At 38.4% G+C, this 13,485-nt stretch overlaps 2 protein-coding genes across 3 annotated transcripts; both read left to right on the plus strand.

Moving 5' to 3' along the window:
* Positions 1-543: 543 nt before the first annotated feature.
* On the plus strand, positions 544-7,831 carry LOC114741495 (aconitate hydratase, cytoplasmic-like). Its single transcript, XM_028929773.1, is given in 21 exon segments — positions 544-1,009; positions 1,311-1,415; positions 1,648-1,808; positions 1,904-1,996; positions 2,361-2,546; positions 2,644-2,805; positions 2,946-3,090; positions 3,198-3,340; positions 3,442-3,498; positions 3,614-3,693; positions 3,786-3,861; positions 4,331-4,516; positions 4,643-4,710; positions 4,825-4,943; positions 5,051-5,172; positions 5,694-5,792; positions 5,883-6,222; positions 6,225-6,361; positions 6,825-6,923; positions 7,019-7,261; positions 7,437-7,831. Coding segments are annotated over 21 exon segments (2,970 nt in total). The 5' UTR covers positions 544-729; the 3' UTR covers positions 7,506-7,831.
* Positions 7,832-9,350: 1,519 nt separating this feature from the next.
* On the plus strand, positions 9,351-13,271 carry LOC114741497 (uncharacterized GPI-anchored protein At1g61900-like). Of its 2 annotated transcripts, XM_028929776.1 has the most exons (8): positions 9,351-9,445; positions 10,251-10,430; positions 10,665-11,264; positions 11,399-11,644; positions 11,776-11,787; positions 12,161-12,304; positions 12,577-12,621; positions 13,049-13,271. In XM_028929776.1, the coding sequence occupies exons 1-8, from the start codon at positions 9,388-9,390 to the stop codon at positions 13,117-13,119; spliced, it is 1,356 nt and encodes a 451-aa protein (XP_028785609.1). In that variant the 5' UTR covers positions 9,351-9,387; the 3' UTR covers positions 13,120-13,271. The 2 variants fall into 2 exon arrangements, with proteins under 2 accessions (XP_028785609.1, XP_028785610.1); XM_028929777.1 differs by lacking the exon at positions 11,776-11,787.
* Positions 13,272-13,485: the final 214 nt, after the last annotated feature.

Below are 13,485 nucleotides of genomic sequence, written 5' to 3' on the forward strand. Positions count from 1 at the left end.
GGGGCATCAGATCTCCTGCTACGCTACTTCATCCCCATTATTGTGTGCCCCCTTTAAAGCCATATCTTTTTTTAACCCTTTAAAGCCACATTACTGGCATACTAAGAGCAATAAATGTATTATCCAGAGGGAGAAAACCAAATTCAGGGGTTGTAAACCTCTCAGCATCCTCAACTATAATCATACCTTCATACTCAATTTTCCTTTTCCTCACGCCTTGCAATTCCAAACAAGTCATGTTCTCGTTATTCTTTGTCATTGCCAATGATTCAGTCCAAAAAGTGGGAGGTTTGACTTGAATTAGAATTAGAAATTCAATACTGCAACCTGTCCAAAATAATAAAAACTCAGTAAAAACACTAAGTAAAAGCTGATTGGCCAGGAGCATTTGCGGAGTCCAAGACAAAGCACGGAGAATTGATGTCCTTCTTCCTCGTTTGTTTTTCTTTATTTACTTTAAATTTTATAATTTTAGGCTTTTTTTAATAAAAAATAAAAATAATAATATATGCCGAAACCACAGTGGAATTGTCGAACAAGGCACGGAGCCCTAGTTCACAGCTGCTCGCCACACGCCCCTAAACTTGGCTTCCCCTTTTATAGTTGCAGAAGAGGCCACAAGCCATTAGAGTTGCTCCATTCCTCCTTTCCACACCAATCCCCTTCCCTCGCTGCATCCATCCTGATCCTGACTAAGCTCATCCTGTCTTTGGATGCGTGATCGTCACCATGTATGTGCCGTCCTCTTCCTCAGCTTCTTCACTCCTCAGAGCTGCCAGAACTAAGCTTTTGTACCCCTCTCTTCCTAGAACCCTCGCACATCCTCCTGCCAGACCTCCTTTGGCTGGCCACCGATCTCTCAGCTTCTTTTCCACGCCCCGATCATTTCGCAGCTTCGCTCCCCGGTGGAGCCACGGCGTCGACTGGAGGTCTCCGGTCAGTCTAAGGGCTCAGATCAGAGCCGTTGCTCCTATGATTGAACAGTTTCAGCGCAAGATCGCTTCCATGGGTGCGTTCCCTTCACTCCGAGAATTTTGGACTTTTCTTTCATTCTGTAATCCGGTGGATATTTTTCTTGTTCTACTGGGGCAGCGGAGATGCTATATCTCCACTATGATTTTCACCTTGCTAAACATAAATCTTACCATTTTTTGGTAATAACATAAATCCTACTTTGGTATCTTGAAACCTGGAACCTTGCATGCTTTTAAACATAAATTTTACGTTTTCCTTTGACTTGATATCAACTTACTAATTGTCAAGTATCGGCCGTTGAAGTTTTTGTATTGATTGTTCTTATGGCATTCCAGCTGGTGAAAATCCTTTCAAGGGGAACTTGACGAGTCTCCCTAAGGCCGGGGGTGGCGAGTTCGGAAAGTTCTACAGCCTTCCTTCTCTGAACGATCCTAGAATTGGTAATTCACTATTTTCACTTGCCGCGATTCCTTCTCGCCATTTGATTTTTTAAATGCAAATTTTCTCAATGCACCAGAATATCGGTTGGAATATAAAAAAATTGATCCTCTCATTTCAGTACGTTACTTGTCTAACGAAGTACTGTTCTCTTCATCTCCAGTGTAGCAGATTTTTCTTTCACCTTCAGCTAGTTCAATTACTAATGCTATCATCTTAATGTGTGCATTGCAGATAGGTTACCTTATTCCATCCGAATTCTCCTCGAATCTGCCATTCGTAATTGCGACAATTTCCAAGTGAAGAAAGAAGATATTGAGAAGATAATTGACTGGGAAAATAGTTCTGCTAAGCAAGTTGAAATTCCTTTCAAGCCTGCTCGTGTTCTCCTGCAGGTTCTGCATCGACTTTTGTACAGAGTGTGATTTATTATTTCTATCTGGGTGATTGCAAGTAGTGAGTAATCCTCCTTGTAACCTCTCTTCCCCAGGACTTTACAGGAGTGCCGGCCGTTGTTGACCTGGCTTGTATGCGTGATGCAATGAACAAGCTTGGCAGCGATTCTAACAAGATAAATCCTCTGGTAAACATTTTAGTTATCACATGCATGTGCTTTTCATCTATTATTTACTGATGGTACGCAAAAGGTTTCAAATTTCTAAACGTACATCTTGGAGCGTCTTATGCTATATTTGGTAAAGTTAGCTCTGCTTCTGCAGTTTTCTTTGATAGAGATGTCAATCATGTAATCTTTTTCACCTTGTTTACTCGTAACAGCAAAGAGTTTCGAGACTTATATAGAGTAAGATGGTCATACATGATGTGTAGGATCATAATTTGCAAATATATTTGCCTGCTCTGGTTTCATGTTTTGATTTTCCGCATAAATTTTCTATGTATTGTGTTTCTTATAACTACTAGTAATTTTTGGAAATATTTGGTGGCAGGTACCTGTTGATCTTGTTATCGATCACTCAGTTCAAGTGGATGTAACAAGGTCAGAGAATGCAGTGCAGGCCAATATGGAGCTTGAGTTCCAAAGAAACAAGGAAAGATTTGCATTTCTTAAATGGGGGTCAAATGCTTTCCACAACATGCTTGTTGTTCCTCCTGGTTCTGGTATTGTACATCAGGTACATTTAGAAGCAGATAAACTAAATGACTCAATTGGATTTAAGACACTGCTTCCATTTGTTGATAATGTGAGCTTGTAACATCTTTGGTTTCCAGGTGAATCTTGAGTACCTTGGACGTGTTGTTTTTAACCATGACGGCTTACTCTATCCTGACAGTGTGGTTGGTACTGATTCCCACACTACTATGATAGACGGGCTTGGGGTGGCTGGTTGGGGTGTTGGAGGCATCGAAGCAGAGGCAGCAATGCTTGGTCAGGTAAATAATATCTGATCTTGTGTGCATGGAATATTTAACCTTTTTGAACTGGGTGTCCATTTGCTTTTTCTTGAGATGTACATATGGAGTAATCTAGCTATTGTGATTGCACTAATGCCATGTGCTTGTAATATTGACAGCCTATGAGTATGGTTTTGCCTGGTGTTGTTGGATTCAAGTTATCTGGGAGACTGCGCAATGGTGTTACAGCAACTGATTTGGTTTTAACTGTTACCCAAATGCTGAGGAAGCATGGCGTTGTTGGGAAATTTGTTGAATTTTATGGTAATTAAGTTATCATAAGGCATATTGTTGATTTTAATTATCTTTATTTTTTAACGTATTTTTGTTTGTCCCAGCTAATTAGAGCGCTCTTGATTTTTGTTTCATAGGGGATGGCATGGGAGAGCTATCATTAGCTGACAGGGCCACTATTGCTAACATGTCTCCTGAGTATGGTGCCACCATGGGTTTCTTCCCTGTAGATCATGTTACTTTACAATACCTCAAGTTAACTGGAAGAAGTGACGAGACTGTGAGTACTGAGCACTATAACTTTTTGTCAACTTGTTTATTTTTGCATAGGATGTGAAATGCTTATGACATTTATTGACCTTCATTTTTGCTTAAATATAGGTGGCCATGATAGAGGCATATCTCAGGGCAAACAAAATGTTTGTTGACTATAATGAGGTAACGTTACTAGAATATCCTCTGTTCTGGTCTCCATCTAAATTCTTCATCTTTTCTTAGAAGTGTGCATATATATTTGAGGCATCGCATGTTAACATGCTTTTCTTCAATTCAGCCTCAACAAGAAAGAGCTTATTCATCCTATCTTGAGCTAAACCTTGCTGATGTTGAGCCCTGTATCTCGGGACCGAAGAGGTAACTTATGCATCCTTTTTGAATTTTTCCCTCTCGATTTCTATCTAATATCATTATTCTGTGATTGATTTATATTGGCTGAACATTTTCAGGCCTCATGATCGGGTGCTTTTGAGAGAAATGAAGGCTGATTGGCATGCTTGTCTTGATAACAAAGTTGGGTTTAAGGTTAGTGATGGTGTGTTACAGTAATAGCGCAAAAACCACTTCAGTTTTGTCATCGTTGTCACTTATGCCCTATTGTTGCAAATTTGTGCTTTAGAATTAAGGTCTTCAATTATAGTATCAATATCAATATTGGTATATTATAGATTTGTAGAAGTTTTAAAAAGCTGTACTATTCACAAGTCATGAACAAGGTAGCTTAACTTGGGCTCCATGTAGATGCATTGAGCCTATTCTAGTATATTCTATGGAGTCTATTCTGTTACTTGTATGTACGGCATTAGCTTGTGAGTAAATGCCTCCATATCCTTTAGTGCGAACTGAATGGCATCTGGGATTCTATATCGGCATATGATCCTTCTCTCACCCTACTTCTATTTTAATTTGCTGTAGTAAAGTCATTCATGTTGCAATTAATGTTCCGTGATAAATAGAAAATATCAAATAACTTGGTTGTTTTACTTTAATTCAGGGTTTTGCTATTCCAAAAGATGCCCAAGGTAAAGTTGCAAAATTTCAATTTCACGGCCAGCCAGCAGAGCTCAAGCATGGAAGTGTTGTCATTGCTGCAATCACAAGCTGTACTAACACATCAAACCCAAGTGTTATGCTTGGGGCTGGACTTGTCGCGAAAAAGGCTTATGAGCTTGGTTTGCAGGTTGGGCTCTACAATATTTTAATGCTTTGCTACCTGATGTCCTTACTTGATGTGGATGATTATGTATAATGTTATGCTATAGCTTTTTTAGATTTTAATGGCAGCTGTTTTGACTTTCTTTGCCAGGTCAAACCTTGGGTAAAAACAAGTCTTGCTCCAGGCTCTGGAGTGGTTACAAAGTATCTGCTTCAAAGGTATTATATTTTACTCATGAGTCGTTATAATATCATAATCTGCATTGTGATGGTGTTACTTTCTATCTGCACAAGTTGAATGAAATATTCACTAAATTTGGATTTTTTTGGCAGTGGACTGCAGAAATTTCTAAATGAGCAGGGTTTCAATATCGTTGGATTTGGCTGCACAACATGTATCGGCAATTCAGGGGATTTGGATGAATCTGTTTCTGCTGCCATTTCGGAAAATGGTTATATTAAAATCTTATTGTTACAACTTCCAGATACACTCCTATTTCATAGACTATTCTGCTTCATATATACCTTCCTCATGCAATCCTCATGCGGTCTTTTGCAGACATTGTAGCAGCTGCTGTGCTATCTGGAAACCGTAATTTTGAGGGTCGTGTGCATCCCTTAACCAGAGCTAACTATCTTGCCTCACCTCCTCTAGTTGTTGCATATGCTCTTGCTGGCACGGTATGCACGTCTAGTTTTGTTGTTATGGCCGTGCGTATTGTTTTTAGTGTTTATTAAAAATCAGGTCATCTAATCACCTTAGTCATCTTAAGAAAGGTATCAAGTCCTTAGACTTCGGTTTGAACCTGGAACTATGGAGTGAATGAGTTAGGATCCTTTCCGTTTCTTATCAATTCCAGAGAAAGATACAGAATATGTTGGCTCGTTTTAGTGGGGGTTTCCATTTGAAGGTGTGAGATTCACTCGAGACTAGAGTGATGGGTGTCTCTGCAAAATTAATAGTAAATGGAATGAAAGGTATCGTTTTTGAAGTCAAATAATTATATTTTCATTGTCCTGGAACCTCTTATTATGTACTAATGTTACAACGAGAGTATCTACAAGCTTTATTAAAAACCTTTATTTCATTTGATAGGGTGCATGTTAATTTGAATTTTATACAACATTGAAATTAATCAAGGTAACATTTCAGTTTCTACATGATGGGACCTTCATTAGATATCTTTTCGTTGACTTTCCAGGTTGACATTGATTTTGAAAAGGAGCCAATTGGGACAGGGAAGGATGGTAAGAGTGTCTTCTTGAGGGATATTTGGCCATCCACTGAAGAAATTGTTGAGGTAAATGATGTCTAGCTTATCCTTGTATTAAATAATCTGAAGCTTCATAGGTGTGCATGACATATTTAATTTGGATGACTTGATATCTAGGCTGTCCAATCTAGCGTGTTGCCTAACATGTTCCGAAGTACCTATGAGGCTATTACCAAGGGCAATCCTATGTGGAATCAACTACAAGTTCCTGTGGAGACCCTTTACTCATGGGACCCCAACTCAACATATATTCATGAACCTCCATACTTTAAGGGCATGACCATGGATCCTCCTGGAGCTCATGGTGTGAAGGATGCGTATTGCCTGCTGAATTTTGGTGACAGTATCACTACTGATCACATTTCTCCAGCTGGAAGCATTCATAAGGACAGTCCTGCTGCAAAATATTTGCTTGAACGTGGAGTGGACCGCAAGGACTTCAATTCTTATGGAAGTCGTCGGGCAATGATGAAATAATGGCAAGGGGAACTTTTGCTAACATCCGTCTTGTTAACAAGCTCTTGAAGGGAGACGTTGGCCCCAAAACCATTCACATTCCGTCGGGGGAGAAACTTTCTGTATTTGATGCAGCAATGGTGAGTTATGGTCCACCCAAACGTGGCATTTTTCTGGGATAAATATGGAATATTGTTTTATTATGGCATTTGACATTTTCTAGGAGCAAAGCATGACGTGTTCTATAGTTTTTTTTTTTTTTGGGTGTGAAATTATCTTATTATGCTTTTCGAATTATCTAGCAGACATATTCTATGACAGATTAATCTTTTCCTTGATGGACAGTCTACATTAGTTTTGCTAGTATTTTTTTTTGGGTTGCATTTATCAACTGTCAAGCCTTTTTTATTTAAACTGATTATAGCAACCTTTTGTGTTGCTATCAATTTAAAGTTCTCTTTCTTGGTAAGAACACATGAACCATTACTTTCGGGATTGGCAGGGTCTCAACCTTTTAGGGCATGGTCTAGGGTATAATCTTACTATTGTGTTGTTATTACAGCACCGTCAATTTTCTAATCTGCTAGGATTGTTTTATGTCAGAAATACAAAGCTGCGGGGCAGGACACCATTGTGCTGGCTGGTGCTGAATATGGTAGTGGAAGTTCAAGAGATTGGGCTGCCAAGGGTCCGATGCTATTGGTTAGTCACTATATACTGTGAACCTACCATGGAGTTGTGTTTTCTACATTTTTTGGTTCCTTAACATGTACTAACGATTTTAATAATCCCGACAGGGAGTCAAAGCAGTGATTGCTAAAAGTTTCGAGAGAATTCATCGTAGTAATTTGGTAGGAATGGGCATTATTCCTCTTTGCTTCAAAGCTGGCGAGGATGCTGACACACTTGGACTGACTGGTCATGAACGATACACAATTGATCTCCCAAGTAAAATTAGTGACATAAGGCCCGGCCAAGATGTCACTGTCATGACTGATTCTGGAAAATCTTTCACCTGCACAGTACGCTTTGACACTGAGGTAAATTTAAGATTTCATTTCATGCTCTCTCTTCCAAGAATCATTGTTTCGGACTCAGATGTAGCACCTGTCAGGATTTGCCTTTTGTTGAACTATTTATGTGCGTTTCAAAAGCCTGCTGGTTGCCGTAGAATTTCCACTTGATTTGATGCCATTAACATTATCATATTTTCAGGTGGAACTTGCTTACTTCAATCACGGAGGCATTCTTCCTTATGTTATAAGGAACCTCATTCAGCAGTGAAGTCACTGATGGGATTGTCAGAGGCTCTACTCAAGTCTACACTTCTTGAATTGTAAAATGTGAGAGAATAAATTTTCAATAATTATGAATATATCTCCTTTGAGGGAGAGAGCATTTTTTGGGACACATTTTAATGTTTTTTAGGACTGTAAACAGTCGGCATCTTGATTCTAGATCACCCATTCTTGCTGATATACCATTGTGCCCCCATTGGATAATGGGAACTGTATGTATAAGCCCTTGTAGAACTGCATATCGCATGTGGCATTATGTGGGCTCCCATGTCGTGGTAAAGAGTAATCTCTACCTATGATTTTCAAGGCCAACCCCTCCTCCCCGGTAATATCCTAGTCCTAGCAGAGAATAATCCTGACGCATCAAAAGACCAACTTGAGAGACTGGATGCGCGCCTACCACAACTCTAATTCGTAAAGGTTCATTACTACATTATCATCCTGTAATTTGAACGCGTGTCAAGATAGCCACGAAACTAGTGAAGAATGATGTATTTCAGCGAACGCCTTGGCTGCATCCAGACTCCACATCCGAAAGAGAGGCTGACAGAATCTATTAATTGCAATTGTACATGCTCAAGGCTTAATTTGGATGGAGAGAAAAATAAGAAGAAAATAGAGAAGAAAGAAAACTCTAAGAAATAGTAGAAATAGAAATTTTAGGATTTTAGGATTTTTTTTTCTCGTAGTATTTTTTTATCTGTTTTTTCCATCCAAATCAAGGGTAAATATTTACGTATGAAGTCATCTATTGAAATGCCAAGTCTTGTCACAATGTATAATATGAGTTTAAAAGCACTTAGTCGTAATATTCTTCATGTAAGTCATATTCCTTTAATGAAGTCAATTTGGGGACGACCTTTTCCCCAAAAATTTTGCGGATAACTAAATTATCTCTATCATTATTCATTACACGCAAATATTCTTCACTTCAACTTTCAGTTTTATGTTCTTCAGTCTTTACCGTACAGCGGTGGTGAAAAGGGCTACAGGATATCTTTAGTTCTGTACTATGACATTTAACTTATTCTATCCATTTTTTTAAATAGACCTTTCCTGGGAGAGATCTATCCCCCTATGGTTAGATTTAATTTAAGATATAAATAATCGTCTCAAAGTATATAATAAATACTCCTCTGGTCCTTAATATAGGACCCCATTCTTAAGTTGGTTTTGGTCCTAAATATAAGACCCATTTCTCATATTTTTTAATTTTCTCTAAATTACCTCTATGGATACTCCCTTAACCATAATCAAGTAGAAAAGGGAGAGGGGTATTAAGAAAGATGATTATGGTGTTTTAGGAAAAATGTGTCACTTTTCTTATAATTAACTAATTTACTTAACTTCCTTAATATAATCAAATTAGTTAAATGGGTCTTATATTAAGGACCGGAGGAGTAACATTTTATAATAATGCGTTCGTCATACGATATGTTAATACATAATAGAATAATTAATATCTCGAGAGGTCAAAGTTTCATATGTGTGTGTGTGTGTGTTCTTAGATATTCAGAAAAGCTGCCCGTTACGTTATCGGGTAGCACCCAGCCGTTGATCCATCCTATAAAAATCATCGAACGAGTTAAAAGGCACAGGTGTGTCCATGCCAGCATCCGCGCTCACACATGACTAACCAACCAAGCAACCTCTCACGTGCCTTCTCCACATGCATGGAATGAGTCACGTGGCTTTCACGTGATCACCCCCCGAGATATTGTAGCATGTCCCTCTCCCTCGTTCCCTCCTCTCGCCCATGTCTGAATGAAGAAGAGCGAAGACTCTGAAGTCCGAGGTGAGTGGAGTGCTGCAAAGGGTACGCTAATTATCTAAATGCTTTTTATGGCATTCTTTGTCAAGCTGCAAATATGAAGGGAGCTCTCTCTCGCACTCATGTCTTACACATTACTCTGCTTCTTCTCTTGTGTAAGTCTCCACTCATTACTCTTTGTTTTCGTTTCGGATTCATTCAAATTATAAATTAACACTACAAGTTTCAATCTTTTTGGAATCTAATTTGGTATTATTTGTACAGTGCATCCATCTTTGAGATTTGTTTCGTTCACCGATAAAACTAGCACATGCTTTCCTGAAATTCGTATTAGATGAGTAAGTCAAGCGCAATGGCATTCTGATGAACCAAGGAATTGTGATGAATATAAGGATTATTGTTTGAGGTTAATTCAGTATAATAAATTCTATATTTTTCAAATCTGAGGAAGCTGTCTTGGCGTTTATCCTGGAGAAAAAAGAAGCTGAAACTGCAGGTTCTTTATTTTGGGCAAGAAAACATTGTTTACAACGAGCTTTGAAGGTATAAATATCGAAGTACAACAATTTATGATTGAAGTTTGATTGGTGTCATCATCTTTGATACGAACCGTGGTGAAAAACGGCGAGCTTCACCGAATTTTCCAAGATATTTTAGCTATCTTGTGCGCATTGTTGAGTTTCATGAGCAACCTGCAGTCATAACCAAAAACTCGAAGATATGGAAAATTCTTTAAGTTCACTTTAGAGATTATGGTGCAAAAAGGGTCTACTAATTTATAGATCAAAACTTTCCGATGTTGATCAAAATACTATATAACTCATTTGCAGCTCTCTGTGTCATTCGGATACACATGCTGCATAACGTTGTCTTTTTTATTGCAAATTATCACAAACTTGATATCAGTGAGAGCATATTTCTGAAAATGAGTTGATTAAACTGAAATCTACCTACGTACAGGTATTCACGCGTCTCAGTGCTCTTCATCAAGTGGTGCAAAAGTTTCCTCTTCTGTCACAACTAAGGTTGATGTGCTGCCTCCTGATATCTCACCAAGCATAGAGTCTCAACCCCTTCTTCCTCTTCTAGCTCCTTCCCCACTGAAACCATTCACAAATTATACTCTGCCAAAATTATCAGGTGCGATTTACTTCTTATTTTTCAACTTTTGTGTGAGACCATATGATATGAATTTTGGCACATTTACTAACAACGCTTTGACACACTAAGAAAGAGAGAAGGCCTTTGGCGTCCCCCAGGGGGGTTTTGGTTGGTTTTGAATTATGAAAACATGTTATTTTCACTGGACAAGCTATTTCATTTTGTACCTGGAACAACTTCTGAGATGACCTGAAATACCATTTTGCTTTCCAGGTCTATGTTCGTTAAATTTCTCAGATGCGGGACACATATTGAGCACAACTGCCACTGATTGTTTCAATTCTTTTGCTAAATATTTGGCAAATGTAGTATGTTGTCCTCAATATAATGCCATGCTGCGGACACTTATTGGGCTGTCAGGTAAATACTCCGGGCAGCTGGCTTTGAACATAACTCATGCTAGCCACTGCCTCTCAGATATTCAGAAGATTCTGGCCAGTCAAGGAGCGGATGAGGACTTGAAAAACACATGTTCAGTCCATCCAGCAAATCTCATTGAAGCATCTTGTCCCATTGTAGCTGTTGATGAATTTGAGAGTATAGTAGACACTTCAAGACTACTAACTGCTTGTAGAGATATTGATCCTTTACATGAGTGTTGTGACCAAGTTTGCCAAAATGCCATAAATTACGCTGCTAAAAAAATTGCCTTAAATGATATGTCAAATATAGATGGGGATAAAAACTTGCCTGAGCAGATGGCTAGGATCAATGACTGCAAGCATATTGTCCTTCATTGGCTGGCTAGTAAGCTTGACCCTGCTGTTGCAAATGGTCTTTTTAGAGGACTTTCAAATTGCAACCTTAATAAAGGTGAGAAACGAAAAGGAATGAAAAACAAAAGATTATGCCTTATAGATTTCGGTTTATTATTTACAACTCCGGCCATTTTATTGGGACATAAAGACAACATCTGACTTGTTGATGTTCAATGTTATTTTGGTCAGTCTGTCCTCTGGTCTTTCCCAACATAACCAAGGTTGGGGAGGCATGTGGAAATGTAATAAGGAACCGAACAGTTTGCTGCAAAACCGTCAAGAGTCAGGTGTCATACATGCAAAACCAGAGTTTCATAACCAACCTCCAAGCCTTGAAATGTGCTGCATCACTTGGCAAGAAGTTGCAGAAAGCTGGCGTCTCCACCAATATATATAAACTTTGTCATATAAGCCTAAAGGACTTTTCTCTTCAAGGTTAGCATTTTTATATTTCCATTGTAATGCAGACAGTTGTGCTACCCCTTCTGTAAATACCGTCACTGATATCTGTCCTTTTCTGCAATTTACCGTTAATGACTCGTTCGATTTTCTCTTGGATGGATCAGTAACACCTCGAGGTATCATTTATAGCAAGAAATTTTTGTTAATAGATATTTTATTTCTCAGCATGTCACTGAAATGATAACAAAGTCTAGTATATCCTAGCACCGCCTTCTCATCATGTTTTCCTGATCAATTTCCGTCTTATTATTATTAATTTTACCAACGGATCCCAGATCCATTTCGTTGGGGTCAAATATGTGACATGCCGTAAGCTAATTGTAATATCTATTGCAATGAAACAGCTGCACACTTGTTTCAGTTCTAGCTTAGATATTGTGAGTGGATATACAGCATTGAACTAAGTTTATATATGAAGTTTTTATAGACATTTCTTTTAACTTGGTGTTTGTAGCGTCTAATGTGGATCAATTATTTTATTTCATCTAGAATCTGGTTGCCTTTTGCCAAGCTTGCCTTCAGATGCAGAGATTGATGGTACTTCGGGGATTGGATTCATTTGTGACCTTAATGACAACATTGTAGCTCCATGGCCTTCAGCATCACATGTGGTTGCCTCTTTATGCAATACAAGTATGTCATACACCTATTGTCCTATCATATATCAATTTCTACACCTATTGTTTTATCATATACTCCCCTGGTCTTAAATATAAGACCCCTTTCGTAATGTAATTTACACTATGAAAGGGTCTTATATTTAAGATCGAAGGAGTATCACTTTCTCTGCTGCAATGGATGACGCATGTATATACCCTTCTTCCATGGCCAAATAAAAAGTAGATACGTCTTTAACTCTTTTATTATGTCTAACCCATTTGTTGGTGTAATTCATGGGTTTGCAGCTACAAAATTTCCATCTCTTCCTGCAGCAACATCTGCACAAAATGGTAAGAGCCACCTTGTTTGTCTCATCTTTTTTTCACTTTCCGAAGCCTTTAGACACAGCGTATGCCTTCAAATATTGTATTTTGTCTCTTGCCACTTGATCGAAAAGGCTCCCTTCCAACACTAGGGATAAATTTCACCAAACGTCTTTTTTTTTTTTTTTTTAATCTCTAGTAAGACATAATACTATTACTGAATTTTTGAGAGCATTTTAATGGGCATAAGAAACAGAATTAGAAGAAACTATATGCGCGGCTTCTGAGTTTGCTCTGTGGCTCGGAGCTCCTAAGCTATACTACCAATATCAATCTGGGGGACTAGTCCGAAAAGATGGATTTGTTTCTAGATATATAACACTTGTTCGGAGATTGAGTCTTTCTGGATATCCATGAGCGGACGAGGTTCTAACTGTCATTTTCATTAACGCAGGTCGTTCCGTCAAGAACGTGGTTTTACATTACCTCTTCAACACTTCTCTTCTTCTCTGCATGCTTTTTTGATCTTGGCGTTCTTTAATTTGTTATTTTTGACTTACTTTGGCTCAAAGGGAACACTCGAATTCTTAGGATATTTTGCGGCTTCTGAGGCTTTGCTGAGGAACTTCTGTGGAATTCCTAATGGGGTTTCAATCATCCAACATGTTCATAATATAGTAACCGCCTGATTTGAAATTGTAATCCTTTTGACCTTTGTGGAAGTATTTTTACCATTTTCTCAATGTCTTCGGAGAAATGTAGCAAGTTTACATGATAAATAAAAAAAATATATTTTGAATGGCATTATCTTTAACTTCCATTGTAGCACACTTCCGAGCTTACGGTTCTTTTCATTCGAAGGTCAAAAGTGAAAAACAGAATGCTTACTAA

This window comes from Neltuma alba, unplaced genomic scaffold, assembly GCF_004799145.2.
Source record: "Neltuma alba isolate B1F8T4 unplaced genomic scaffold, ASM479914v2 tig00003408_pilon, whole genome shotgun sequence".
Taxonomy (NCBI): Eukaryota; Viridiplantae; Streptophyta; class Magnoliopsida; order Fabales; family Fabaceae; genus Neltuma; species Neltuma alba.

What these genes read in the sequence shown, in the direction of transcription:
- LOC114741497 (XM_028929776.1), top strand. Translation starts at nt 9,388, where the DNA reads ATGAAGGGAGCTCTCTCTCGCACTCATGTCTTACACATTACTCTGCTT. An exon ending in TACTCTGCTTCTTCTCTTGT is followed by an intron (nt 9,446 to 10,250) that starts GTAAGTCTCCAC and finishes ACCTACGTACAG; the next exon opens with GTATTCACGCGTCTCAGTGC. An exon ending in TACTCTGCCAAAATTATCAG is followed by an intron (nt 10,431 to 10,664) that starts GTGCGATTTACT and finishes TTTGCTTTCCAG; the next exon opens with GTCTATGTTCGTTAAATTTC.